The sequence below is a fragment of the Haemaphysalis longicornis genome, unplaced genomic scaffold (genome assembly GCF_048455015.1).
Source record: "Haemaphysalis longicornis isolate Haplotype H1 unplaced genomic scaffold, Haemaphysalis longicornis Haplotype H1 scaffold_10, whole genome shotgun sequence".
In the NCBI taxonomy this organism is placed as follows: domain Eukaryota; kingdom Metazoa; phylum Arthropoda; class Arachnida; order Ixodida; family Ixodidae; genus Haemaphysalis; species Haemaphysalis longicornis.
Genome location: NW_027526204.1, coordinates 11,214,375 through 11,235,694, shown reverse-complemented (window position 1 = coordinate 11,235,694; position 21,320 = coordinate 11,214,375). Strand labels below are relative to the sequence as shown.

Genomic DNA, 21,320 nt, shown 5'->3' with positions numbered 1-21,320 from the left:
GGGAAGTGATATCCGGTGATATGTCGTTTCTGGGGTAGCTCCCGGCGAGGATCCCGAAGTCCTTCGTGCCAGCCTCCGGTGTGCCACTCACCAGGTGCTTCTTGCCCGCTACATGGGCTCTGGCCGTACGTGCCTGGTTACTCTGCGTGGCCCACTAGAGCCACCAGAACGACTTTTGTACAATGGCTGCGTACTTCGGCCCCGCCTGTTCAAGGCCAGAGTGGTGCACTGTTACCGATGGTATCGTCAGGGGCACATGAGCACTTCGTGCCCATCCTCTGCCCCAGAACCACTCGCTACTTCTGAATCGGAACCGCCAGCTAACCCGTCGGCCACGCCGCCAAAGGTCACGTTTCGATGCGGTCTGTGTCGTAGCGATGACCATGACATTACGGACAAGAAATGTCCTACGAAATGCAAAGCTGCACTTGCTAAACGACGAGCGTGGTGACGCCGGTCTGAGCCCAAGGCAATCCATACGTCCAATCGCTTCGAGTGTTTGGCGGAGGATGACGAAGACGCTATGGAGGAAGTCGCTGCAGAGCCGGCAGAGTACATGCAGCGCTCGTACCGCGATGTGCTCCGTCGCTCCTCACGCCGACAGAATAAGCACAAGTTCACTGGAAATGCATCTCCGGTTACAGACGAGCTAGTAAAGGTGGACCAACAGTTGGCTGTGCTGCAAGCTGAGGTCACCAAGCTCAGCCAGCGCCGTGCTCGGCTAATTCGTCGGTCGCAGCGTCAGCCGCCAGAACAACCAAGCCAATCGAGTCAGCCCGGTCTCTCACAACCGAGCCTGCACCAGCAAAAGCCAGTCCCTTCCATCCGCACCCAGCAAGAGCTCCTTCAGTTTGTGGTGCAGCAGCTACAGAATTTGGTGTCTGTGTTAGCAGCCCAACTTCGCTAGACCTCTCATTACTATGCCTGACCCACAATATGTAGTACAGTGGAACTGCCGGGGGCTCACAACGAAGATGGGTGAGCTTCGTGAACGTCTCCGCCTAGGCAAACTTCGAGCTTGGGCGTTCCTGCTCCAAGAGGCGAACGGGTTACCTCGCCTCCCCAATTTTAGAGCCTATGCTACGCCTTCCATACCTGTTGGGCGCTGTGGCTCCACCACGTCTCCACCAGGCAAAGCCGCAATTTATGTGCACACGGCGTATGCACAAACTCCAATTCCATTAGAAGCATGGTGTATGGCTTGGCAGGAAGTGGTTGCGGTAAAGGTGCAACTGCCCAGGTGTGCAATAATTCTTGTGTCGTGCTATGTGCGGCCACACAGCGGACGTGAACCCCGGCTGCGATTGGGCTGGCTAACATCTCTGCGCCGTTCGAACGCTGGCTGTCCCATACTTGTAACGGGTGAGTTCAATGCGCCCCATTGCAATTGGGGATACCCTACCTCACGTGAACGCGGATGTACGTTACTTGAACATTTCAACGATGCCCACTTCGCACTTCTAAATGATATATCATGTCCTACGCGTCGATGCACTCATCCCCGGATGCCGCCCTACTCACCCGACTTAACCTGGTGGCTTGGTAGTGCAGTGGTATCTTGGCAGCGAGAGGCCGACTGCTGGGGCAGTGATCATCACCCTATCAGGCTTGGCATTGCCCCGAACTCGACGCGTCGGCTTCGGCGGAGCTACACTATAGTGAACTGGGATGAGTTCCGGTGCAACATCAACGCAACCATGACGGCCCCCAGTACCGACCCCACCACTGTGATTAAAGAGGCTCTGAGCAGTGCCAGTCGGAGGACGTGGGTAGAGGAGTCCCGGCCAAAGCCTGACCTCCGACTTTTGCAGCTGTGGGCCCAGCGCAAACAGGCTGAAGTGGCTGCCTCGCGGGATCCCTCGTGTGCGCCGGCTGGAATGCATTTGCAATGGTTGACCGCTGCGGCCAGACGACACGAGGAACGACTTTCGCGGCAACGATGGCTTAGCTGGTGTGAGTCGCTCGGCCCTTCGTCCACCACATAATCTATTTGGCGCACTTTTCGGGCAATGGAATCAGGCGACCACACCCCGGATGCAGCAGCCAGTGCATGCCTGGCATCAGGCAAGAACCCGGACCAGTTTGCCTTCGATGTGGTTCGCGCCTTGTACCCTGCATTTGACATCATCCCGGCTAGCAACCCGTGCCCGTTTCCTCTACCGCGCCACGTCAGAGCCTCTACTTCTGATGCCGCGGTCCGTGGAATGCAATCGGCTTTCACCATGGCAGAGTTCCTGGCTGCGATAGACCAGGCGAAACTTCGGTCATCTCCCGGCCCAGACGGCGTTACGTACGAGGTTTATAAGAACCTTGACAATCCGGCCCTGAGCCGTCTCCTCGATTCCATCAATTAGATGTAGCTCTCGGGCCGAATACCAGAGTCATGGCTCCGGACAGATATCGTCGCTATACCGAAGCCAGGCAAACCACCCGAGCATCTCCCCAATTTGCGCCCAATCGCATTAATGTGCACCTTGTGGAAACTGTTGGAGCGAATGCTGGCTACGCGACTTCAGTGGTGGATGGACACTTACCGGTGGTACCACCCGGCACAGATTGGGTTCAGACCTCGTCTGGGGACAGAGGATGGACTTGAGCATTTATCATCAATGGTGCTACTGGGCGGCCGATCCCGCAAAGTGCGGACGTTGCTTGCCATGGATATTCACAAGGCATATGACAACGTCAGCCACAGTGCTATCCTGGGAGTTCTCCAAAGCTTACTTGTGCCGGAAAAGGTCCGATCTTTTATCCGGACCTTCTTGACTAAAAGATCATTTTCAGTACGGATTGGTGGAGCTAGTTATGGCCATTTTATGCCCGTCCGTGGAGTGCCTCAGGGATCGGTGATTTCACCCTTCCTATTTAACGTAGTTATGCTGCCGCTTGCCTGGCATCTTGGCTCCATGCCAGACATACACCTTTTGGTGTACGCGGACGATATTACAGTATGGACTGTCCACCCAGACCTGTCTCAACAAGCCGCTTTAACCGACACACAGAAGTGGTGTGAATACCCTGGTCTCTCGCTTTCAGTCGAGAAGACAGCCCTTCTGTCCGTGGCCAATGCTTGGGGCCGTCGTAGATTGGAGATATCCCCGATCGCGCTACAACTATCCGGCCAGCCTGTGCGCACTGCTACCTCTCTTCGCGTGCTGGGATTGGAAATTTCGTCGTCAGGGTCAGCTGCCTCGTGGCTTCGATCTGCCCGCCAACAAGCAGGTCAAATGCTACACCTCATCCGACGCATGTCACAAAAGGCTGGGGGATCCTGCTTCAAAATAGCCCGACTCTTGGTGCGGACAATACTTCAGCCTCGACTTATTTATCAGGCTCAATACCAGCATATGACCCAAGCGGAGTGGGCCCGACTTGAATCAATTAATAGAGCTGAAATGCGGACAATCACGTGCCTCCCTCAAATAACGCCCATACCATCTCTTCAGGCAGAAGCTCGACTGAACACCCTGGATGAGCTAGTACATCAGCGCCGCTCCGCCCGCCAGCACAAACTTAATTTTGTTGCGGAGGCACCGGCGTTGGCAATTCACAAGGGCCGTAATCTACCCGCCTTTCCAGCCCACCCTGTAACTAGGCCGCCCTGGCTATACCATCAAGTGACCGACAACAGGCCGCTAACTAGACTCCACAGTCGGTCGACCGGGAACGCAGACGCGCAGACCGCGGGCGCACCATTACGAGCGGCTGCGAACCAGCCCCAGGTTGTAGAGGCATTTGTGGACGCTGGGGCCCAAGACGGCGTTTTAACTACGGCGATCCAATGTCCCTCTCATTCAGAAGCGAACCAGAACTGCGCTTATGAATCACTTCGCACATGTCCTTCTATGCTGGCGGAGCTTACAGCCATCCGGGACGGACTGCAAGCGCTACTACCAGCACTTCAAGCCCCTGGAAGTTTTACCGTACAAATGTACACGGACTCAACGGCGCCCATACGGGATTTGCGCCGTGTATTCTCCAGCTCGTCCGTTTCAAGGGAGATTCATAAACTGCTGGACACGTACCCCTGCCCTCTCCGACTGTCGTGGATCCGGCGTAATACTATCACCGCGCATATTGCGACGGATACTTCCTGTCACCTCTCCACGGTTCCACGACCGCTGCCCTTGCTGACAACGGACCCACATGAACAATTTGTCCAACTAAAGGAACATCTGCGTCGCGCCACACGCGCTCTCATCCCACCGTGTGGAACAGACCTTCCCAGTGGGCTCGCTCGCTGGGAGGAGGTCCTGCTGCGTAGACTTCGAGTTGGGGTGGCCTTATCTCCTGCGGTAACCCGGGCGTGGCCACCACGATACCATGCCCCGTTTACCAACACCTGCCCCTTCTGTACGGTTCCTGCCGAAGACGCCGACACCAACCACCTACTATGGACGTGCCCTTCCCTGAGTGCAGCGAGATCCAGACACCTTCGCGGCACAGGCCTGCATCCTGGGAGACCTCCTGATCTGCAACGATGGCTGTGGGGGGCCCCACCACCGCTGTCTTCTGGATTTCCTCCGGGAAACGGGTGCCAACTTGTACCTCTAAGACTTTATGCCAAAGGGCATACTATCGCAAAAAAAAAACTATACTTGAAACGAAGGAGCGAACAACAGAGAGCGCCAGCCCCGATGCGGCTCGAATGCAATTATTTATTCTCATAGCGGTTCATGTGATTTTGTGTAAACGTTAATTCTAGTAAACCATTAAGGAGTGCTCAAGCTAACTCGAGAAGATATATCCCATACGTTGCTAAAAGAATCAATTGAGCAGGAGTTGGTTTTTTAGCTTAAGAGTAATTTGCGAAATTTGGTGATTTCCGGGCCAGCCTTCACACGCCATTAATCATACTATGGTATTTTTTGCGGCGAACAGAGTAGTCTTATAGATTTTCATACTGACAATCACACTTTCTTGTTTGTTTTGTGGTGGAACGATTTTGAGGAGGTTTACGAAAGCCATCCTGTACGGCACGTTCATGTGCAATGCTTTACATTGACGCAAAAGTGAGGCCTGTACACGACCACAAGCGGCCGTAACACGACTACCTGCACTGTCACAACGCTCATTTTATTAACGTTGTGTAACAGTTGGCACACCACACTTGAACCTATCGCTATCGGCTCAATCTTCACAAAAATGCGTGTCTGGAATAAAACAGTGAGGCATTCAGACTCGGGGGATCTTTCGTCTCGTTCGACATTCAGGCACGATTGGACCTTCAGACTCGGTGGATCTTTCGTCTCATTGGACATTCAGGGTCGATTGGACCGTTCGTCTCGTTGGATTTTACGCCTTGTTCGACATTCAGGCTCCGTTGGACCTTTCGTCTCATTGGACATTCCGCCTCGCCGATAACGTGACGAATTGGACCTTTAGCTCGTTGGATCTTTCGTCTCATTGGAAATTCAGGCCACAAGCGATAAGTGATCCGCCGCCCTTGGAAAAAAGCGGAGCTTAAACGGAAGCGGTACCATAATATTTTCGTATGCAACCCACAATACCTGGTGTACGCTGCGCATAAGCAGTGTTTTTACCCGCGTACACTGGTGTTACGGGAAATATATCAAGCAGCACTCCATTTTTATCAGAAATGTACTCCTCTTCGCGCTCATAGCGCTTTCGCCGATAGCACTACCATGTGACACGCGGCCGTATTGCCCTACTGTCCCTACTATGTGGCGTGCTGGGACATACTCATAGTATGAATCCCCATGCGCTCACACGCTTGCGTATTCCGCTCGCGATGGAAGCGGCACGTGGGGCCTCCACGCTTCGAATTTTCTGTGCACGATTGCTCCGATGTTTTTAAAGGCGTCGCTTTGCTTGCACGTTGCTCTCACGGGCAGTGAAACCGACGTGACTTCATTGACTGCCCGAACGCGGCCGCTGCAGCCGAGCCGGGGGCTCGAGCTGTGTGTGTCTTGTGAACGCGTTTGCTTACCAAAGAAATGCGAAGTTTTCCTAGGGGAATGAAGTTTGTTTACCATATCCGCGAGCTCAGGACATGGCCGACCCATCGTGGGATTCATTTTCACATATTTCACCAGTAATGACAACAGGCTTCAGTCTCTCTTCACCACAGTGATTCGTGCAATAAAAAAACGTTTTATCAGAATAACCTTAAGTATATACGGGATGCTATTCTTTTAAAGAACAATAACTTTTTTTAAACGCCAGTAAAGAACCTAAAAAGAAAAATAAACATTTATTCAGAACGCAATCTTGAAGCAAAAAATGTGAAAAAAGTGCGTAGGTAATGTCTCTTCTCTTCTATATATACGAAGGAAGCGGTGGCTAACACGTTGGCGTCCTTGCCTTCTAGAATCAGACGAATTCCCGCAATGCATGTTATATGTAGTCGCTTGAACGCTTGCAGCGTTTTCAATAACAGCGATTTCAACTCCTACTAGTGATATCTGAAAACTGCCGAAGTATACTCTTTACAAACCTGTTAGAGACAAGGGGTGTTGGCTATGACTTCAGAAAGCAACAGTAGTTCTCTTCAAATCCGCCTCGGGCGAGGCTGGATAAGGCTCAAATTACGAATGTTTTAAGCAAGAATTTTACTGGCTCTACATCCCTTAAAGGGACCCTGCAACACTCTTCGTGCAGTGCAAGTAATCCTGCGCGACGTTTAGATTCGGCTTCCAGGAACACCCGACCCAAATATTACACGTGCACGTGAAGCGGTAAGCGCGCAAATCGCTGGGAAAAACGTGGCAAAACCAACCGCGCTCTCTTCAATTCTCCTCATTATGCACCCCTGGCATGGCCTCTGCGACGTAAATCGGGCCATGGCTGTCCTGCCTGTCCTATTGGCTGTCGCTGGTCAACTTCGCGGTTAAATTCTAGCATTTCCTATGACGATCAGCCGTCGTCGGCGCTGTGTATGAACCTCTTCTATGTCTGAACCTGTCCGCATGCTTTTGGTGTTTCTTTTGTTTTGAGTGCGCACGGAGTTTGAGTGACGAACTAAATATTCCACTTTCAACGAGCCCACTCGACAACAAACGTTTATTGCTCCAAAAGCGCCCTACCAGCCCGAGCGCTTGCTTGCGAGCAGGCCACAATGCCTGCTTTTTTGTGGCACCAGACCGGAAATATACCAGTCCACGTTACGGGGAAAAGGACGAAACTTCCCGGCCTGTGACATATCGAAGGCCGCCGAACAGAACGCCGCGCGCCGCACTTCTCTCCGGGAGAGAGCGCGCAGCTTTAGTCGCGTTGTGCGCGGTTATGTTTAGAGTGAACATTTATGCGCGATTTTTTATCGCGCGTAATTTCGGTGATACTGAATGGGTTTTCATAATTCTTGCGGGAGGAGATTGCTGGGACAATAGACTTTACCCCAAAATACATTCCGAGTAGTCGGCGGTAAGTGTTGCAGGCTCCCTTTGAGTACGACTTGAATGAGCTTATGCGTATGCGAATCGTCACGCGCAGGAGTTTGAATTGAAGGTCTGTATACGTTATCTAGCGCTTTGCATAGCTCTCCCAGCCCAGGATCGCCGAAGAGGCTACTAGTCAGGAGCGCGCACTGAGAACATTTTCAAACATCATAATTACACTTGGCAGTTCCACGGGGAAGCCCGTAGGGGCTGGGATGTAGTAACGGTACTATCACACTGGGAAACTCGTTTACACCTCGCGCTGGAGCGCTTCGTAACGCGTACTAAAACAACACCGGACGCTCGTTTACGCCTCGCGGTACAGCGCTTCGTGCGTAACGGACAGCATACTTGTACAGCAAGGCTGTATACCTGTGCCCCCCAACAATTTCATCTACATTGGGAAAAACGCAGAGGCACCAACAATACACTTATACACTCCATGCTTCGCCCCTCCCCAGGTTTCAGGTTAGTGGTGATGGCCCGGAATCTCTTTCTATTTCTTTTAATCGAAGCTGACAGGAATCCTACCCCGACCTTTTCAGTGACTCCAACAACATCCAAAATAGAGAAACAAATTCAGAGGGCCGACTACACTTGCCGTTATGAGAATTCGATTTCAAGGTTGTTCGCTTCTACGCGGCGAATACAAACTCTCTGTTTGGCATTATGGAATCGCAGAATCGGAGAAATTGAATTTATATTCAGGAAGGGTGTATTTTGAATTTCCGGCAACGCTGATGTGACTTCTGCAGGACCTGCCAAGAACAGCAGTGTCGGCAGAAAGACGCAGCGACTCAAAACTGCGCCAGACGCACGCTGCGGCCCAACCTCTTCTCTTACGACACGCGGTATGCTTCGCGAGGCCCGTCCCGAGCAGTGTCGAAATCAGATTTTGGGGGACAATATTAGAGCAAGGTGACAAATGCGCGATGAGAGAAAGGTTGACGTAACGGTCATGTTTCTGTCGGTGTGCGCAGAGCCGATCTGGCAGTGTCCGTGCACGAAGTAAGCTGGTTGCATGGAGCAGGCAGCAGGCCGCTTACGTGCATTCACAGGCGTTTCAAGGTAATTTAAAGTTGATGGGACCACGGTTATGCTTGTTTAGCTTTAGTGCCGTCAGCTGTGACCGCATACAAGGTAAAATATTAGCTGCAAATATGACTTCATGCACTTTTTTGGTGACGTCATAACTTGAGACGTTGGAGCAGTCCAGTGCAGCGAAACACCAAAGCATGCTGGACCAGCGGATGCTAAGCCTGCAGCAGTACTAAAAGGGGCGTAGAATCTCCGATTAGAATCGCTACCCCGCCCAATCGACGTATTAACCAAACTCCGCAGAACTTCGTTGGCAAGAACTAAAGAAACGGGAATCTATATCTTTTTTTATTTATGCCTATGTTTTATGAGATTGTTGTCACATTTCGCGTCAAATTGAGCCAAAATTTCCTAATATTTGAAATGAGTCGATTGGTTTTCCGTGCATTTATTCGATAGAAGCGGGTAGGAACAGAAAGTTGGCTATCATACAGTTTAGCAATCATTGTTTGCACGGACAAAATTCCAGCAAACTTGAGGACTCATGATTATAGAGGGATCCTGCACGAGTATTGCGGTATTCTGTGCGCCGCCATCCTGGAAAGGGGATGACGTTGTGGCGGCTTTCGTTCGCCTTGAATGCGGCACTGCTTGCGCGCCGGACATGGGGAGGCGGGCAGATGTTTCAAAGCTACCGTGGCGGCCGACGCGTCCTAGTACATCGCAGTAGCTTTGGCTTGTTCGCTGGCGCACCTCCTGGTTCTTCCTGCCCGCCGACTTTGCTGCTGCGCTCTCGATTTTCTTCGTGTTGGGCGATTCCATGTTCCTTGGCGCAGCCTTGGCTGCTGATTTGGCTCCCTGCTTTGCGAAAAGCCTTTCCCGTTCCTTTGCATAGTCGCATAGCCGTTTAACAGGCGCTTGTCGTTTCACAGCGGTTCAAAACTGCTGCTCATGTAGGCGGTTTAGAATCCATCGCTGTATACCCCACACTGCTTTCGTTCTGGAAACGAGTGTCGCGTGGAAGGTCGCCCGCTCCCTTTGGGTACAGTCACGAGGCGGTGCTTACAACAGCGCCACCTTCTTCATGCCGACTTGGACGACACGTGTCCAGTGGTACCTGTCCTGCCATTAATAGCTTCATTACTTTCTCTCTATATCGTGTTACTTCTCTTCTGGATGGCAAGCCTGAGAGGCTTAACGAATCACCATTGTTAGATTACTAGCGGAGAGCTGCCTTGGTGTTCACGCAATTTATACGTCTTTAATTGATAGGCAGGACGTAGTAACGAAAAAAGATGCATTTGAGGAGAGCAATCTCCTGTGCCGCGACAGCGCGCTCAGGCGGCGCAATAAGTCGTTGTCGGGTGAGGAGGAAATAGAGTTTTCGTTGAAGAACATGTAAACGATATCCAACGCGCTCGACGAAAAAAATTCTGCAGAAATTCTGCACAAAGTCCTGTCCGATTACACACTAACGCGTAGCATTCTCATGCCGCCTGTGTTGAGTACGTTTTTTCCAGCCAAATTATTTGTCTAAATTCTGCCCGATCAATTATGTCCAATTACGCTATATAACGATTGCAGGTGGAACTTTTCTTCAATATTGTGAAAATGCCATGCGTTACACGTTTTGCAATTTTCCGAAATTTCTAATATTTTCCCTATGTTTTATTTTTTTAAGATTTATTCCGACCAATTATTTGCATTTTGGTTATTCTAACGATTACATTTAAAACTTTCGCGAAATCTGCATTGTTGTGGAAATGCAGGACGTCACATGGTTCACCATTTGCAGCAATTATTTTATATTTTTCTTAATATTTAGTTTTAAAAAAGTTAGTTGAACTGATTATCTCTATTTACGTTATTATGATGATTACACGTGGAACTTTTGCGAAACCTGCATTTTTGTGAAAATGCGGGGCGTTACACACTCCAGGCTGCGGGGGTAATCGGAAAAGAATGCTACGCATTAAACTGAATTTCCTGCCCACTCTCTGGTGACTTCGTCGCGCCGCCCGCACGCGCTGTCACTTCCACGAAGCAAGCATTGAGGTGGCAAATCACCGCCGAATATCCTCGAACCGGCGAACTTCTTTGTGAAGCCCACCGCGCGCATTTTGCCTCTCCCGTCTCCCGAGAGAGGGCGGGCTCGTACGCGCCGTCGCCGGGCGCGATGGCGCGACTCTATTGGGACTCCCAAGCGATTACAGTTTCGCCTGCAAAGTAATTTTTGATCGTGGACGCAGTAAATGTCTCTAACACCCGCGCGCGTATAACTCGGACGACACGAACCGAAGTCATTATTAGGCATTGACATTTAAATTCGATTGAAGATCGAATTAGATCGGATTACGTAGTACGTATCAGACTTCCCCCAGTTTATTGACGTACTCCGATACAAATCGCTGCGTACTCGTGAAGCTTCGCCAATAAACATTATAGGGCCCTTCATTTCACGTTGAGTTCAGAGACATAAATAACCTCAGGAGTTTTTCTAGGCGTCAGCAGATACATTTTGTCGCACGATTACCTCCATTTACAAAATCAAAGGTGGTAGTGACCGAACGGGATTAAACAGCAGTTCATTTGCAAATACGAAATACAGTCAAATCCCGTTACTGCGAACCTCAGATTACAATTTTTTCAGATTAACTAGCATTTTGAGAACACCCTACCAAAACCCCACTAATTTCTAAAATACTTCACTACTACGTATTTCAGAACACCGATTACTTCAGAATGACGTATCGAATTTTATCATCCTCATATAAAACAACACTTCAAAATAACGAATTCCGAGGGTACGAAATTACTCGTGTTGGTGTGAACGATGACTGATGGTGTGCATGTACAACTATCATCATTAGCATACTAAATGAGCCCCCATGCTGGCCTCTGTCGCCGCCTTTGCTCCGTTGTCCAGCTGCGCAGCTACGTCGGCACGCTAGTCATACGGCTGTTTTTTTAAGTGCGAATGCACTTCTTAAGCGAGCCTGAATCGTCCGCCGCCGTAGTCCGCATAGCAACAGCTGCGGGTGCGCGCGCTCCTCGTCTTCCCTAGCAACGGGGGGAGATGGGCGCGCGCTGCCTGGCCGCGTCCCCATGGCTCATTCTTGTTGTTGTTCCTGCTGACATAGCACATACCCACGTGGGGGATCGGCCAGGAATCGGGCGTGAGAAGGGCTAATGCACCCGCTTAAAGGAGTACTGACACGAAATTTCAAAGCTGAGATCCGCTCTAGCAATCAAGTACAACGACAACACAAATAGGTGTCTGTGAATAAATGCATCTTTCTTTCTTTGTAGTTGTGTGTGTGTGTGTGATCTCTCTTTCGCGAACATTACCGAACCGCGCAAATTCAACTCGTGCATTCGCACTTTCACATTCTTCCCCTCGGGGAAATGCGGGGAATTTTTTTCTACGTGCGCGATTAGCTCTGGAAGCAGCACGAAAAAGAAACGGAGGCAGTTTTCTTTGCAAGAAAGAGTGGACATTCTTCGTCAAGTGGACGCTGGGAAGAAACAAATCGATATCTTGAAGGAGTGGGGGATGGCACCATCAATGGTTGCAACAATTTTGAACCACCATCGAGAACTGCTGAAGGAAGGCCGGCCTACTTGAGACGCCACCCGAAGCCCAACACAAGGCGCCATACAGTGAAGAATGAGATGCTTGGGATGAAGTCACAGAAAAGCTCGCCCTGGACGCTGCAGTCACCTTTGCAGTCACCACGTGCAGTCACCATGTGCAGTCACCATGTGCAGTCAACACGTGCAGTGCGACGATGAAGCATGCACGTCTGCTGAACTGACGACTGAAGACATCGTCAACACCGTTCGTCGCGATGGCGGAACTTGCGACGAGGACGCCTAGAGCGACGACGACGACGCTGAGACAGGGCCCACAACCAAGGCAAAGAAGCCGAGTCTAACGCTGATGTTTTGCACTGCGTAGCAAAAATGCGCACCTTTCTTAGCAGGTGCACGGATACCACCGAGGCAGGGCACAAGAACGTGGACAGCTTCGAATCGTTCGTCTTGCAACAGTTGTGTGGCACACGTCAGGCAAAGATAACCAATTTCTTCAAATAACATGCATCCATACCCGCGTTAGAGGCTAACGTGATGGTGCACGTGTTCCCAGTAAAAGTAGGTGGATGCTTTTGTTACGTTCACAATTTTTACAGTGCGTTTTTTAATTTTTTCACTATAACGATTATTCAAAATAATGAACTATTTTTAGCGGTCCCTTGCAATTCGTTGTACCAAGATTTGACTGTAGTGCAGAGATAAAGTACCATCGAGAGCGGTTTATACTTTGCGAAACAAAAACGTAAACTACTTTCACACGGCTCGTTACAAAAATGGGGCTCTGAAAACCCTGTTCCCCAACACAAAAACTCAGGTATAGCGTTTACTGATATCCTCTCGTGGTTGCAAATATATTTTATTACTGCAACAGTGATCCCGAAGCTCCGATGTTCTCCTATAGTTAAGAACGGCTTCCCCTAGCTGAATTTTAAACTATTAATTTCTTCTGAACTATAGTACTCATTTATTCCAGAGCTTGTTAGGAGTAAATGACTTGCAGGTGCAAGAAATGGTGACGAGGAGTGCCTTTCTATTTATTTCTCGCAAGTATCAGTCCACTAATTTTCGTTCAAAGCCTATGAGGAAAAGCCACATAATACCGGTTGCTCAAAGCTAATTAAAAACTACCAGGGTAAATTTTATTTCCTCTTTGCCCTAACTCGCTCAAATCTAACACCAACGTATGTATCAAATATTTCGTGTCCCGTGTATTCAGATAAGCTACAAACCCAATATTCCGCTTTTGAAGGTCCAACCTAATTCATTCCAAAATTGATGTATTGCAAGAGCTGTGGTTATATGAAACACACGGCGGATGTATGCGGGATTGCTGAGGAAGAGACTAGAAATTATATATTACAACCGCTGTTGCATTAAATATAAAAGTTCTTTTCACTATGGCTTTTTACTTTCGTTTCATGATATTATACTTAAGAATTCACCGAATTAACAGAATTCACAGAACTATGGATGGGTTCGCAGAATTCTGGGCAAATATTCAGGGTGGTTTTATTTTCCAGTGAATACTTCTGGTTTTATAACCAACATGCTCGTTTCATTAGGGCTCCAGTAGAATTGCGGATGTGAATAAATTAAATTAAGTTTCAAATGTGTGCCCGCATTCAGCGATATCGAAGCTGGATGAGTCAAGGCGGCCGTATTCACCCGCAACGACAAATACACCATAATGGAAGTTTCTTTCGAGAGATCAAACCTACAACTGCAAGTCACGAACAGCATGAAAGCGAAAGCTTTTTGAATCAGCTTTACCGCAGCAGCTGCCGGGTGGGGTGCGGCCACAGCAGAGGTCGCTTCCTACCCAGTTTTCGCTATGCATGCCTATACTATACATATACTAGGGACCACAATTTAAACTGTCGTATGTTTTGGTTCGCAAGCGCTGTAAAGGAATTACAAACTGCCAGCGTGGTCTTTGGTGGGTCATAAATGTAGATTTACAATGACAGCAAAGATTTTAAATAAATTTATAAATTATTCTAGGGTGAAGTTTATTATTTTTGCAAAGTGCTTATGTTATTGTTTTGTTTTCCCCTTTTATAGACGCAGAGCAGGTGAAGCCACTGGTCATTTTACGTCGGCACGTCATCTTTTGCGAAACTTCTCACCAGCAACAAACAACGCAAGACAATAAAGCGCTACTCACGTTGGCACTTGAGCCCCTGTCGAAACAGGCCGTAGAGTAGGGAGCCGCAGTGGTCGCAGAAGGTTGGGCTCATGTAGTTGTGCACCCGGAAGCGATGCGGCACGTCCATCTTGAAGCGCTCGCGCAGATACTTTGGAGAGGAGGGGACAGGAAGCAATAAAAGGAGACAGATTTTTAGTCATGGACCGCGGGAAACTTACAATCAAAAAGAGCGAGTTGGTAACCGCCCCGAACATTCCAGATGAAATCACTGCTCAATTAGGTGAAAGTCTAATACGCAAAATAGCACAGCAACCCACTGCAAATGAAATTCTTTATTTTGACGTCGCAAGAAAATGTTAATGGGGATTGTGCTAGACAATACTTAAACACTTCCTAAGCCGAAAGTGACTTGCCCATAGTCCGTTTGTACATCCCGAACTCCCTTCAAGACAACTCCATTACTTTCATGTACAAACAGCGGCAATGTACTTTCTGAATGCGAAAACGTCCCAGGCAGCTGTGGTGTCGCGATGCACTCGCGATGTCCGAAGTTTAGTTTGTTTTCCAGAGAGATGTACTGCAATACATCAGTTGACGTCCTTGAAAAACGGTTGGGACAGTGCACCCACGTGTCTCACGCTCACGAGCATGCCCGTGGCTCATTCCACGTGACCGCGAGTCCCATTGCCCATTCACACCACACGAATATAACCCCACGTTCCATTTTTGAGCGAGAAGAGGAACGTATAGCTTCCGCAAGACAAGTATAAAAGGAAAGGTGACATTTATACAACAAGGAAAATGAGGGCGTAAACTAGATGGAAATGATGATGCAAGCAATTTACTCCCTGCGGTGCCTCCGTAAACAATGTGGCGCTGTAGGCCTCAAAAACCTGAAGGCTTGTTTCTATAAGGAGTGCTCAAGGTAATCCAAGAGGATATACAAGGTATCTTGCTAAAAAAAATAAACTATTCGTTTTGGAGAGACCGAGCTGCTGGTATTTTTGAGCTGTCCCAAATTCCTACCAGAATTCGGTTCTTGTAGATATTGTAAACGGAAGCAATGTCCTGTTCCGTATACACGACACAACTACACTATCAGTCGTGCCAGCAGCCAAGCCGTTATTGCGTTGCAGTGTCTGGATTCTATCGAATGACATTTGTGGTATTAGTGCTCTCCTGGCTACTTCTCTGCCCGTCCCTTTGCTTGGTCTGGTGTAAGATTTCGAAAATAAAATGTTATCACATCGCAACACTGCCTACCCGATCACAGTCCTGACTTATACTTCGGCTCCATCTGTTTTGCACAACAGAGCCACTTTTACACCTTTGAAGACACTTTTTCCTGGTTGTTCGTTCTGCTTCATGGGCTTTTAACCAATACCCGTAAAACGTGTTTGTCTGTTTTACTGCGGTCTAGATGCCCGGGCCGACAAGGTGACGCGACTTCGCTTATTTCACGGGTATCATTGAAATGTTCACCAGGCCATTTTGCCTATAATGAAATATTTTGCCAACTTTGTGGATACAACACTTACTGGTGAATGTTGCCCTAAGATTCCCTTCCACCAACAGCACGCGCTTACAGACATATACTGATGGAAGGCTGGAGAGCAGTGTGTGCCGAGAGTTAGGCGAATTATACGAAACGTTCTTTGTGGCTAGTCGTTCTTACACATGAGTCGCTTTAAAAAAAAAGCACCTGTGCAAACATGGAACCCTGCCATACATTCAGATTTTTTGCCATTCATCGCACTAATGTTTGCGACAACTTCGTGTTCTTTCTTTGTTCATTAAAGTTTAAATTAAATCGCCGAAAGCCAGCGACGGCCGGTTCAAAGCTAGCTTTGTTGCAGACGGGCATGAAAGTTGAGCTAGGGCTACCAGTAGAAAACTCCGGAAAAAGGGCAGTAGAATTTGAAATGGACTTCGTTTACGCCCGCTTCAGACATTCCGCATCCATTGTTTATTCCCAACGTCCTGTTCCGCCGCAACAAAGGTTTCACCCTGACACTCTAAATACGAAGAATTACGGCTGCATAAGAAGCTTTCTTTCGAATATTCGTTATTATTTCGAATAAATTATCGATGCATCACAGTTTCTAGCAAGAACCTCTTCATTTCATTTCCCGGTTGCGTGCTTTTTACTGTTCGGAAATATTTTTACATAAGTAATCGTCAGAGCTATTCAGATAGGTGAAACGTCAGCAACAATATTGAATAAAAATACTCCACAACAGCCATGTCAGTCCTCCAGTCAGCCAACAGAAGACAGTTTTCCTAATTTCGTAGCTTAACACCCTTAATTGTTTACCTTACCACCCATAACTATTTAGTTTAACGTGGTCGCTACAATACTATGAACTCCTCCTCTGAAAATACCAAATAACGACTACGCCCATTTTTACCTTGAATTGCATACTAGAAGGCCATAAAAGATATACCCGTGCACTTTTTCGGGTCATTCGCGCATAAGACTGGACGTCGAGTACTTTATGAGCTCCGCTTTATGCAAGCGAACGCGTTTCTTGTGTGCTATTGGCTCTTTTCTGCTTGTTTAATGGCGAAATATTACAACAACAAGTCGAACGTGCTCAGGTGCTCTGCAGACAACACTGCACATGAACGTTAATGCGTAGTCACGTGGTCTCTTTTCTATCAGCGGAACATTTCCTGACATCAAAATATTTTGCGCGGTTAACCCTTCACAGATGTATTCCTTTCAAGAATGGAATATTACTAAACGTTCCTAAACTTAGGCAATTTACATGAATTTATATTACCTTCCTAAAACATGAAGTTCGGATAGTTTGGTTCCCATAACTTATTTAAAATCAGCGCGCAAAACTTGGTGGAGAGACGAAACACCGCTCGTGTATGTCTCTTCTTTCGTCGAAGTTTTCGCGCCATTTTGGAAGCTGTCATAGATATAAATTTGTTCTCAGGCACTACCTCGGCGAGCATCTCGAAGTGCGATGCCCGCACCCAGACTGCCTGCCCCGTTAAAAGGCATTACCTGCATTGGGCACGCATGTACGCTGCATTATTAATTTCCTGCCTCCTTTGATAACAATTAAGCACCCTGAAAATCAATATTACGTGTGATTCTACTCGTTTCTTCTAGCATGTCTCCGTTAAAATTTGGCGAAGTCACTTTCGCGATTGATGGCTCAAGAAACGATTACAAACACACAAGAAGGCATGGAACTGTTCCAGTTTCTTCGGTGGAGGCAGAAAAAGCATCTGAACTCTCAAATCAATTTTGGGCCCATTTCCAGATTAAAGCGGCGGGCTAAAGTACTTTGGCTGGTGCGCCGGGCTCGGTTGCTGCAAGAGATGAGCCTTTTCTTGATCTTAGGCAAATCGGGCCTCATGTATTCCTAATGAAACATGGAAGAGCAGCGCCGCGTAGCGTCTCATCTGCTATACTGTTCCAACGAAGAAAAAGATTATTACCCGGGATATGGGAAGATTTTATGTTTGAACTTCGCGGGCCGCGTGTGCTTTAAATTTATCACGCATTTTGCTTTTTTAACAAACCGCCATTCGAAAGAAGACGGTGCGTCGCTTTCGCTAGGGATGACACATATTCTCCGCTTCTTAATATTTATTTGAATAATTTCTTGGTTTTGAAGGCGTTTAGGTGATTCATTTTCAGATCCAAGAACATTTATCATAGATGCATATCATTCTATCGTTATACCTACCGCTACACCTATATTTGGGAACCAGCTGGGCCGGATTCCGTTGCCTCTTCCAAGTGATTTAGAAACAAGCTTGCGTCAATGTGCCTTGGGGCGCAATATCCTCTTTGCCGGTAGAACACAGAGATCGCTTAACCGCCTTGCCGGCGTAGTGACTATAAGGCAGACCTCGCACACATCAAAGACTTAGTTTCCAGCAGCGGTCATGCCGCATTTCTGTAGGAGGTCAGAATAACAAGGTAACTTGTAATGGAGCTTTAGACGCACAAGAACCGGTGTAGTTGAAGTTAGGCTTGAGCCCACGGCGGTATTTCTCCGTGGTGATGGTATGGGCCTTGCAGTGTAATGTGGCTTAATGAAAGTTTCAATGAAACAGCAAAATCGTGCACGTCTGACCCAGCGCTCTCACGCGAATGACTTAAACATACAAAAAAAAAAACCAGAAATGAAGACCACAGCAACGTAACGCTATGAAACGCAGCAGGCGCGTTCGAATGCTTACGCATTGCTTGAAAACTCTAACAATTACTGCACAATTTTCTTCGTTATTCTAGCTTCATGACAATTCTTTTAACCCATTGGACTTCTTTGGCTACCTGTAGCCGGCATGGATGTGCGAATTATAAAAACATCGCAATGACAAAATTAATATCGTGCTACCCCACTACATTCCAGTGAATTGAATAGCTGCCTAGCTAAAATTTGTACTTGATTTCAAATTTCACCCATACAATGCACGAATATTTTTTTAATAGTTCTGATAACTGAACAAAACTCAGCGTTAAAATGTTTGTGTACAAGGGTTCTCCAAACAAGCCTAATTTTGACCCTGCGCTACGTGTTTTATCGATCGGATTGCGCTGGAAGGCGAATAAGCCGCTCCACGACTTTCAAGCACCTTACGTTTGCACACCATTCGCCGTCGTCACCACTAGCGGAAGTTCATTTATCTAAGCACATGATTTTATTGCCTTCCTCCGCGTCTTATGGGGCAGTCTTTTTGCAAGTAGTTCCGTGTCGTCACGCCGTTTTGAGTGAAATAAAATTGAAAAAAAAAGCTGTTTAGAATATTTTCTTTTCAGTTAGGATAGGCTTAGGTTAATTTTAGACGTGGTTTACGTTAGGCTAGCTTTGGTGAGGTGAAGTTAGATTACGTTATGCTCAAACAGCCTTTGTGAGCAGTGAAGCTGCCGAACTACCTTCAAGACAACTCTTCCGTATCGTACAGCAGTCTTGCTGCCACTGTGTTTCTAGTGATAGTTGCAGCCGCTTCTGTGTTCGCCATCGTATTTTCTGTTTTTTTCGTAATGCTGACAGCACAAACCGGACGACGTTATACAAACCATTATTGACCAGTTAGGGCAATTCTCGCGTATCGTAGGAAAAAACGATGATGAGCCTTATGTGAGCCACAAACATTTCTTTGCCGTCATGCGAAATATTTAAAGCTCTACTCAATTTCTTCTTTATTCTACTATCTTTCGGATCGCTTGTTTTAGTATTAGGTTTTATTTTTGGTGCATTAGGCACGCTAGTGTATTCGCTTTAAATACAGCTTTGACATTCCATGGTCCCCATGCCCCAGTAATAGGCTGGTTTCAACAGACAATTCCGTTACTTTGTTCCTTGTCGCCGAGAAACTAGTGAGCCAGGGCATTCCTCTTTTTTTCCGCCGAAGAAAACACGCTGTGGAAATGCCTGACTGGAGCACAAATCAAGAAAGCGCCGATCTTGCTTATTCGCAGTTCAGATTTTTGTTTCTTTTCCCAAAACTCACGCGGCATTTCAAAACTTTCGCCTTGCGAGAAACTTCGGGTTAGTAGACATAATTTAGCACATTAACCGTTTGTGCGTCGCTCATTTCTGTACTACAGATAGGCCCAAAGACTTTAACAACGTTGCCGCGTGGGTATGGTAACGGCGAGCTTCTAGAACAAATGCTCCGTTCCTTTACCGTGCGTTGTTGGCCGTTGGCCGCAAGAGCAAAGTCGTACGCAGCGAAGCAGTGCCTGTGCATACTCCGTCCACTGTACCCCCGAAAACAAGGGGTAGCGGCACTGACGGGTACTGAGACTTCGAAAAAGGAAAGAACTCATTGTGGAAGGAAGCAAGGTCAGAAAGACGCAATTTCTCAACGACCTGCCGGGGTTTAAAGCGTTGATAATGGCTCCTTCCACTCGCGCGACAGACTGCAAGTTGGTGCTAGTCGATAACTCATGCAGCGCCCTGCGCAAGCGACAAAGAGGACAGGCACGTCAGCAGACAACGCGGCGATTTGGCGCGTTACTTTGCGCATATTACGACGCGCAGCGCAGTATGAAGAGCGGCGGTCCGAAAACGCTATACGTCAGACTAAAGCGCGACCCTGCAGTAGCGTACCAGCGTGGCTTGCGACTCTTTGACCGAGCCAGGGCACTTGGCCAGGAACTTGTCGTGGCATCGCTTGTGCACGGTGACTTGGCAGGCTGCGAGGAAAGAGGAGAAACTGCATTGGGGTTAAATTGTCCGGAAACACAGCTTCTGCCCTGGTCAACAGGACACGGGGTGCTTGAACGCGCGTCTGTTGTGCACGCACGGTTATATGACAAAGTGACACCCAGAATAGCAGAATGTATTTTTGCTCCGCAAAAATATGCGCAGCAGGATATTTGTTGATGGAAGCTCTCCTTGAGGTGCAAAACGTCCACCGAGAAACCCAACCACCCGCCGTCACACTTGGTGGGGCTTGCACATCTAGGAGTGTATGCAAAAAAACGTACAGTGCGCAACACCCTTGTCTATAACACCGAGTTGAACTTCAACTAGTTACCTTGCAAAACTGCGGGCTCAAACTTGTCACAAAAAACGTTGAGGTCAAAATATATGGTTCAGACTTCAGAATGACACAATATTTCTCTTGAAATGCTTTTCGGCCGAGGCAAGATAGGGCTGTAAGTACGAAACCTGTGTTATAGACAAGTGTGTTGCCCTCTGTACAAGGGGCGAAGCCTCTTAGGGGCTGGGGCTATTGGCGCCTTCGGTCGTCGTCGTAAGCGTCGTCTCTTGTAGTCACGCTACTAAAACACCGGCAAATGCGTTTAAGCCTCGCGCTGGAGAGATGATGATGATGATAGTTGGATGTTTTTTGGGGCAAGGCCAGCTAGGGCAAAGAGCGCCAAACAAAAGTGATTACCACTGAAAAAAGAAGTCGGTATTAAAACGTGTAAGCCAGACAAATAGTACAATCAAGAAAAGTCAATGGTAATGGCTGGGGCCAGTTGTATAGGGCCACTTTTGATCATGCATGATAAGAAATGGGGTTTAGAAACTTAACCTCTTACAAATACTGAAAAACACGTTTCACAGAAACCATGGCATCGTCACCCAAAAAACAACGATGACTATAGCGGAATGTGCTGTCTGTAGAGTTCTCTGAAGTGTTTCTGTTGTGTGTGTCGAGTG

General features: G+C 47.9%; 1 protein-coding gene across 3 annotated transcripts in view; it reads right to left on the bottom strand.

Annotated features, from left to right (window-relative positions):
• LOC144158171 (putative protein kinase C delta type homolog) overlaps window positions 1–21,320 on the bottom strand; it is a 493,518-nt gene that overhangs the window by 189,625 nt on the left and 282,573 nt on the right. For all 3 annotated transcript variants that reach the window (XM_077688850.1, XM_077688851.1, XM_077688849.1), the window contains exons 9-10: window positions 20,259–20,344; window positions 14,194–14,323 (exon numbers count right to left, since the gene is read on the bottom strand). In XM_077688850.1, the coding sequence (XP_077544976.1) occupies window positions 14,194–14,323; window positions 20,259–20,344 (216 nt within the window). The remainder of the gene's footprint in view (window positions 1–14,193; window positions 14,324–20,258; window positions 20,345–21,320) is intronic.